Source organism: Gossypium arboreum, chromosome 1 (genome assembly GCF_025698485.1).
Source record: "Gossypium arboreum isolate Shixiya-1 chromosome 1, ASM2569848v2, whole genome shotgun sequence".
Lineage (NCBI taxonomy): Eukaryota > Viridiplantae > Streptophyta > Magnoliopsida > Malvales > Malvaceae > Gossypium > Gossypium arboreum.
The window spans coordinates 52,153,859-52,162,201 of NC_069070.1; the positions used below are offsets into that span (position 1 = coordinate 52,153,859).

Consider the following 8,343-nt stretch of genomic DNA (forward strand, 5'->3'; position numbering starts at 1 on the left):
GTGGCTTAAATCATAATATATATAAATATAATTGATAAAAGTAATAAAATGTGTATAATATAATTAAAATATATCAAAATATAAAATGAAATTTTGTTAGAGTAGTAAATTTAAGATTTTATTAATGCACACTAATTGGTATGGGTTTAAAATCCTACCATATGTATATTTTATTGATTTTTGTAAAAATAAAAGATTGATATACTCTAAAATAATATAACTTATTTTAATTATCAAAAATATTTTATAATTTTCTTAACCGAATTGATGTTCGATTGATTTATAACACCGACTTAATTAAGAACTTAAATAATAATATAAATAAATGTACAACTAATGGAGATAATATACTATGTTTATTAAAATAAAATATATAAAATACATTAAAATAAAACTTTAATTGAATAATATATTTAATGATTTACTGATTTAATCTACGTAAATTCAAATCTCATTATAAATATATTTTAACTCATTTTTGTAATTATTTTCGTAATTTCTTTAGTAGATTTAATATTTAATTAGCTCGTAAAATTAATTCAATCATCAAAAATTAAAAAAGTCGTGATAGACCAATGATTTGGTACCATGTGTCGATTCCATCACCACGTGTCCATTTCAACTTGTGTGGAGTCGAAACTCTTCCATCTCTTTTTCCTCTCCGACCCGATCATCTCTGTTCCTTCTTCCTCATCATCAATTCCCATAGATTTCCTCTCCTGAAAAAAGGAAAAAAGAACCCATTTTAATGGCTAAAACGTCCACTATCTTCCTCTGCACTTTCTCTTTCTCTTCCTTTTCTTCTCTTTCTCGTTGGAGAGAAACTAATTCTTTCCTCCCTAGTCCCTTCAGATTCTCCAATCGTCCATCTCCTTTCCTTCGGTTCTCTTCCAAACCTTCGGATTCCGGCAACTTCCTTGGTGACGATTCTTTCGGTTTCTTTCCTTGGTCCCCTGATGACAACGGTATTCAAAACTTAAAACAAAACCCGTCTCTTTTTTTTTTTTTTTTTAATTATGCTTAATTCTCAATTCATTTTAGTTACTTGATCTAAGAGACTGAAATAAAATGTTAGATACCCTTTTCTTTAAATATTATTATTTTACGCTATTGTTTATCATCAAAATCGATGGTCAAAAAAAAAAAAAAAGTGGCATGATATATTTTTTTAATAGATAAAGCTGCTTCTTTTGTAAGTTGATTAAAGGGTCATATGTGTTAAGGGGTAAATCTAAGAGAAAGATGCGACTTTATAAGTTTTGCATTGTGATTTATATGTTGATGGCTTATTAGCATTCTTTGTATTTTGTTCAAATTTGCAGATTTGGAATGGGTTCAAGAGGAGCGAGTCACTTTATTCACTTCAGACGGACTAATTCAAATTGGAGGTTCAATGGTTCCACGGCGCCCATCTTCTTCTGATGTATGTATTATTACTCTCTTGTTATTTGTGATGTATGTATTCAATTTTGCGTAATTTGGTACTTCTGCTATTATTAATATTCGTATCCCTTAGTCCAAATCACTAAGGTAAAAAAAATCATCAGCATGCTAATGTGATTGTTTTTAGAAACTCGAACTCAAACTCGAAATCTGAAATTTCTTATTTCATTTAGAAATTGAAATTGTGATTATCATAATAGTTATTTTTAACTAATTTATCTTTAAAAAGGATTAGCTCAACCTCATGATTTAGTCCATTTTTTAGAAAGAACTCTACCTATGAGGAAAATTTTAATGTTATTAATGATTTGGACTAAGACATAACAATGATAATAGTAGGATGCCGAATCAAAGTCTCAGGTCTAAACACAAAATCCGCATTTATTAACTCTTTCTTAAGGGTATGTAAGAGCTCTCAATGTTTGATTGACCTAAAGAAAATGGAACTTTGAACTTAGATGGTATAAGGCGACTCTTGTCTTATAATTTTCTTTTTTTCTGGTTCATCATTTTAGTATATGCTGTTAATTGGACGAAGAATTTTGTTATTTGGGTAGAAGAAACAGGGGAAACTAAAATCATCTCAAAGATTTCAACGGTTTCAAGAGAGTGATTACATGGATCCTAACCAAGGCTTATGTCTAGGTGCTCTTTTTGACATTGCAGCAACAAATGTAAGACACTTTCATGCTGTTAATTTGTCATAAACTCAAGGTTTCAATCTTATAAGACTTAACATTTAGTTTGGTCAATCTAGGGACTTGACATGGGCAGACGACTTTGTATCATTGGCTTTTGCCGTTCCATTGAGATGCTTAGTGATGTTGTAGAAGATACTGTTTTAGAGCATGGTGGAGAGGTATGTAGCATTAGACTAGAATCATCTTTTCTTAAATCATTACCACATTCCATTTTTATATACATAAAGAGCTTGAGTTGAAATTTGTAGTTTGAAATAGTATATTGAAAGTCTTCTATTACATGGTCTTCACTTTTTAAGATTATCTCACCATATCTTAGTCCTTTGTTCCTTTGTTTTATTGGGTACCATAGTTCATATAGATGTGTAGTGCTTGAATATCAATATTTAGCTGAGGGAACTTTTAGTTAGTAACTTGAAAGCTTGATGGAAGTAGTCAACTAATGATTGAAACTGGGAGTTAGCAGTCTTTTTGTTTGTTTAATCTGGGACTTCGTTTACTTATATTATTGATGTAAAAAATGCCGAATTTCCGTCAAATTCCTACAGACTACCAATTATGAAAACTTATGTTTGTCTGTATGGTCTTTGAGCCCCGTTTTCATATTTAATCAGACATACAAGTCTGATGTTTATTAAATAAACAAACCATGAAATTGTGTTTGCTGAAATTTCCTGGTAGCATCCCCAGCTTTGAGTGGTCTTCCATTTATCGTATCTTAAGCTTTAGGGTATGCTTGGTTGGGTGAAAAAGTGGGGGATAGGAGGATAAAGTGAAAAAGTAGGGGGATAGGGGGTTAATCAGATCGGGTTTTTGGGGTTTGATTCAGAATTGACTGTGCCTGTTCATATGCTTGTGTTTTGCATTCATATGATCATCATGCACTGATCTTTTTGAGGGTTTACTTGCCTGCTTGTGGCTGCTTGGTAGTTTGAAATTTGCCTATTGATAATGTTCAGGTGGTTGCGGCGGAGAAAGCCATCAAAGGTGGTTTGCATGAAAAGCTCAGCATGACAGTTGCAGTGCCATATCTGTGGGGTGTTCCGCCTGCTTCCGATACACTTCACCTTGCTGTAAGAAGTGGTGGAGGGATTGTGGAGAAGGTTTATTGGCAATGGGATTTTTTGTAAATAATTCATGAATTTCTTCTAACCTATTACTTCACTTGGTTGTCTTCCATTGTGCATTCTGTACATAAAAACTGTTGTATTCCATTGTACAAAACTGAATATTGTATTCAAACTCACCAACCCAATTCACTGGGAATTGATTGTCAATGTCCAATTGGTTATTCTTAATTTTGTGTTCATGCCCGAGGTTGTGTTGGTTTCAGGAGAATGGATAACTCAATTGGGATTTGGATTAATGAGTTGTTTTAAAATTTTAGAATCTCATTTTGGGTTGTAGGTTGTTTTGAGATAGGGTAATTTAAGTTCCTGTGAGTCATGATTGTCAATGTGCAACAGACGAGTCTTCCTACCTTATCTGTTTCAACAGGGCATTCTATTATAACATGGGTAGCAATATCCTGAACAGTCGCACATCCAACAAGATGGGTCCTCCGTCAAGCGGCTACATATTTCAAAATTTGTTAGGAGCCCTATCACACGAAAATAGCCAAACGAAAGATTGTTTGATTCGTTTTGGCACCGCAGTCCATATTATTCATCATCTCCCAATTGTTCTCCATCAAAGATTTATAAGCATTCGCAACTGAAAACTTGCGAGTATTCCCCATCTCCAAATGCAACGATTAGCACCTCATCCCTGTTAGACGTCAAAATATTAGTTATAACACCCCAAAAACTTCTGCTACAACGTTTGGCACTATTCAGATTGAGGAAATTCTGAGGAAATTCAGAAATAAATCAGTTAAATAGAAATATTAAGGAATTAAATTGATGCTGGAGTTGGAAATCAATTTAGTGAATTGTGAATATGAAAATGTGGAAAAAGGATCATATCGTAAAATTTGAAAAGAATGAATTTTAAAATATAATTTGACCAAAATGAGAAATGAGAGTTAATAATGAATATTGGCCATGAGAGTGACATTGAATATCTATTGGCACTCATAACATTTGGACTAAATTGGATAAGATCGAAAAATATGGGGATTAAATTATAAATTTTTTATTTTTACTGTGAAAAGGGAAAAGTGTAATTTTCATCTTATTTTGGATACAATTATGATTTATGAAATGCATATATGCTAAAGTGTCATGTATAATGAGAAGAGTAAGTAGATAAAAAGGGATAAAAGTTTAAATTTTTCTAAGAGTATTTTGGTCATTTCACACGAAATTCATATTAGAAATATTATTTGATGAGATATTATATTGTTGGGGCTAAATTTGAGCCATTTGATGTGATTATGTCATGGTGATTAAAAGTGGAGTTAAACATTAATTTGGGTTTTGTAGTGTACTTTACATACTTGTCGACTCTAGCTTGTCCATGAGAGTTCATCCTTTTTTATGTTCTTGTCATTTGTTTTTTAATCAACCTAATTTAATTTCTCGCTAAAATCACTTTAAAAATTACCTTCTAAACATATTTCAATCTTCATCATTTGCATCCAAACTTATGGTTTCATAAATTTAGTGAGAGAAAGTTTCACATAAGGTAAGAAATAGTATTGACATCATTCTTACATTTGATATTTGAGTTTTTTGTTTTGAGAAAGTTTTATAAGGTTGAGTATTAACAATTTTGCTATATTTTGTTATTTTTGAGAAAAGAAGAAATGTGGAAAGTACACTCCCAAGCTTGTGAAAAATGTGGAAAGTGCACTTCCAAGCTTGTGAAAAGAGGACTCAAGTATTAAGAACCTTTTGAATTTTTAGCTCAAGGTAAGTACCCTTGAATTTGCTAATTTTCCTTTAATAACATGGATATGAGATTTGATGATTAGTTTAATAAATTGATTAAATAATTATGTATATTGGAATGTGAGTAAACATGGTTGGGTTTGCAGTGCTAATTGGGAAGGAAGGATAATATTATATAATATTATTTTTGGAATATATGAAAATGAAGTTTTTAAATCATTTAAAACTCTTGAGAGTTATAGCGCCATTTTTGGTGGAAATGAAAGTATGTGTTATTCTGACATATTAAAATAAGGTGGTCAAAATGTGATATTTGACTTATGACTATGAGAAAGTATAGTTTAAAGTTATAAGAAATAATTATAAAATGAGAAATCATATGCTATGAAAATGGTAAGATAATAAATTGTTTAATAGATATTTTAGGTGAATTGACTCTTTGGTATTCAGAATTATATGTGATAAATCACCTAATAAAGTGTGTCATACGCTGATATGGTCACCTAATGATTAACTGAACATGTAAATGCGCATAGTTTATAATTAGGTGCCAAAATGTTATAAATGTGAAATATGAGATTCATTGTAAATTCCAAAAAACCTTTTGAGAAATGTGAATAAATTTTGTGAACTACGAAAATATTTATTTGATTAATAATGTGAACAATCCTTGTGAGCTTGGTAGATTAGTCCGGATATAATTGGTGTACCATAAGAATTAGATGCACACTTGTGTGTGTGTGGGAGATATGATGTCTTATGGCATAGCAATTCATCCTTTTGGTGTGTTTGGAGGGTATGCACTTTGTAACACCCATATCCAATTCCGTTATTGGAATAGAGTTACAGAGTGTTACCGTACAAGTCAGAACAATTTCATTTTAATTAGCATCCAATTATAAAATAATCGCATAAATTTAGATAAGATTCACATGAAATAGAACGTACATTTACATGTCTTAAATCGAGCCTTCAAAGCCCTAAAAATAAGTTACGAAAATTCATGGGCCAAATCAGAACATTCAAGAAAAAATTGTAACCAATGTGCCATCATTTACACCACATTACATTTCAAAACATTTCACTTCCAAAGTTGCATAAGCAAGACACAATTTAAACATCAAAAACATCCATTTCATTTCACACCATAGTTCAACATGATGTCAATGTATTTTATTCTTAACCAACAAACTCAACTTAGATAAAACATGCATATTTCCATAAGTCATTCAAACACACATCACAAGTTCAAAGTATAAACTTGATCAAAACTAAGAACTAATACAACATATACAAAAAGGGTCCTATTACATGCCATATATACCAAACCAAAATCAAAGTCTACCAAAGATTCCCGAATTGTGTGATTTCTCGTGTTGATCCGATCTTCTGGGCCCACAAAATTGTAATCTAAAAAATGAACCAAATACAAGTAAGCTTACATAAAGCGTAGAAATTTTGTTTGAATGATAAATAAATTTTTACCCACTCAACATGATAAATGAAACTTTGCATTTAGGCAATGAAATTCCCAACAAACACAACTTCCATCAAATGAATAATATTCGGAGCATTATTTCAGTGTTCGTGTCCGATCATTGGTACAAAAAATCTTATTCAGTATAATCAATGGGTAATGCTTGTTTGAGTAAGCATTAAGTATAATCAGTGGATAATGCTCATTTGAGCAAGTATTCAGTATAATCAGTGGATAATGCTCGTTTGAGAAAGCAGTCAATATAATTAGTGGATAATGCTCGTTTGAGAAAACATTCAAACATTCAGTATAATCAATGGATAGTGCTCGTTAAAGAAGCATTCAATATAATCAATGGATAATGCTCGTCTGAGCAAGCATTCAGTATAATTAGTGGATAATGCTCGTTTAAGCAAGCATTTAGTATAATCAATATTTCATTTTTTGTCTTTAGGGTCATACTATTGTACAAGATAACATTTAATAAAATTATATCATCACGGAATATAAAAATCATTAGAAGTATAAATAACATATGAACTTACAGGACTAATTTGCAGACATATCGAAGTACAATGACCTACTCAGAAATCTTTTCTTTCCTGCGATTGACAACACGTTCTTGATCTAAAATAATAAATTTATTCAATTAATTAAATAAGCAGCAAAATTTAGTCAATTAAGTCATTTTTGGGCATTTTACAAAATTTCCCTTAACTTTTCACTTGTATTCAATTTAGTCCTTAAGCCTCAAACATGAAATTTAACTATTTTTTCTTAAAACCCAATTCAGGAGAATCATTTATGACCTCCCAATAGCCCGTATTTGAAATAATTTCACCTCAAATACAAGTAAATTTATCATTTTAACAATTTAGTCCTTAAACATTAAAATCATCAAAAATTACTTTATAAAATAGTTTAATCTAGCAACAATATTAAATAATCTTCCATAAACACTCAATAACAATCCAACTCATCAATGGAAAGAATTATAACATTTAACAGTTTCACAAATTGGTTCTCGAATTAGCTAAATTAAGCTAATTCAAGCTTGAAAATATAAAAACTACTAAAAACGGGCATCAAAACACTTACCTATTGATGAACCCTAGCTAACCAAAGCTTTTCTTCTCTCAAAAATGGCTACACGGTTTGTTGAAGAAGAAAAACAAGATAAATGTTTCATTTTTCTCTTTTAATTTGATAAGTTTTAGCTTATTTACAAAATTGCCATTATGTATTTTAATTTTATTTAATTAAAAACATAAACTGTCCATTCACTTTCTCTAATGGTATAAATACCATATTAGTCCCTTTTATTACCATTCTGTAATTATTTAATAACTTTAACTAATAGAATAAACTTTTTCAACTTTTACGATTAGTTCTTTTTTTTAATTAACTATCTGAACATTAAGATTTCATAACCAAAATTTAGTACCACATTAATGACCTCATAAATATTAATAATTTAATATTTACGAACCAAAATATCAAAGTTGTGGTCTTGGAACCATTGTTTTTGGCACTGAAAACCAGGTTGTTACACACTTATTGTGCAAATTCTATCTGTATCTGGTGTGTTTGGTTGGGGTACCTCGGGTGCATTATCTTTCGTATGTCTTAAGTGGAGTTTTGTGTACCCGAATCTATACCTCGGGTGAATTATCTTTCGTATGTCTTAAGTGGAGTTTTGTGTACCCGAATCTATCTTACTAAAGATAAAAAGGGATATGAAATTGAGTTTGATAACTAATTTGATTTGATGTGTAAGAAATAAGTAAATAACTTAGTTCACAACAAGTTCAATTTGCCAACTCATAAGTGTATGGAAAAATGATTTAAGTTATTAGAGTTGTGAAATGAAAATCTACTATTGACCATAAAT

The 8,343-nt window shown here is 30.6% G+C and overlaps 1 protein-coding gene and 1 long non-coding RNA gene across 4 annotated transcripts; one reads left to right on the forward strand and one right to left on the reverse strand.

The window, feature by feature from the left end:
* Positions 1–589: 589 nt before the first annotated feature.
* On the forward strand, positions 590–3,442 carry LOC108481030 (uncharacterized). Of its 2 annotated transcripts, none has more exons than XM_017784196.2 (5): positions 590–965; positions 1,323–1,423; positions 2,004–2,117; positions 2,201–2,302; positions 3,104–3,442. In XM_017784196.2, the coding sequence occupies exons 1-5, from the start codon at positions 749–751 to the stop codon at positions 3,272–3,274; spliced, it is 705 nt and encodes a 234-aa protein (XP_017639685.1). In that variant the 5' UTR covers positions 590–748; the 3' UTR covers positions 3,275–3,442. The 2 variants fall into 2 exon arrangements, with proteins under 2 accessions (XP_017639685.1, XP_017639684.1); XM_017784195.2 differs by having other exon boundaries at positions 591–965; positions 2,001–2,117.
* Positions 3,443–6,350: 2,908 nt separating this feature from the next.
* LOC128290219 (uncharacterized) lies at positions 6,351–7,625 on the reverse strand. 2 transcript variants are annotated; one of them, XR_008279867.1, is made up of 3 exons: positions 7,551–7,625; positions 6,998–7,079; positions 6,351–6,385 (listed from the first exon to the last, which is right to left on the reverse strand). It is a non-coding gene; the product is annotated as an uncharacterized LOC128290219 (long non-coding RNA). The 2 variants fall into 2 exon arrangements; XR_008279866.1 differs by having other exon boundaries at positions 6,364–6,385; positions 6,998–7,054.
* Between the last annotated feature and the right edge of the window lie 718 nt (positions 7,626–8,343).

Bases quoted from the DNA above. Each gene is read 5' to 3' on its own strand.
- LOC108481030 (XM_017784195.2), top strand. From the start codon at position 749: ATGGCTAAAACGTCCACTATCTTCCTCTGCACTTTCTCTTTCTCTTCC. The intron at 966-1,322 runs GTATTCAAAACT...TCAAATTTGCAG, and splicing joins TTGGTCCCCTGATGACAACG to ATTTGGAATGGGTTCAAGAG. The intron at 1,424-2,000 runs GTATGTATTATT...TTATTTGGGTAG, and splicing joins GGCGCCCATCTTCTTCTGAT to AAGAAACAGGGGAAACTAAA.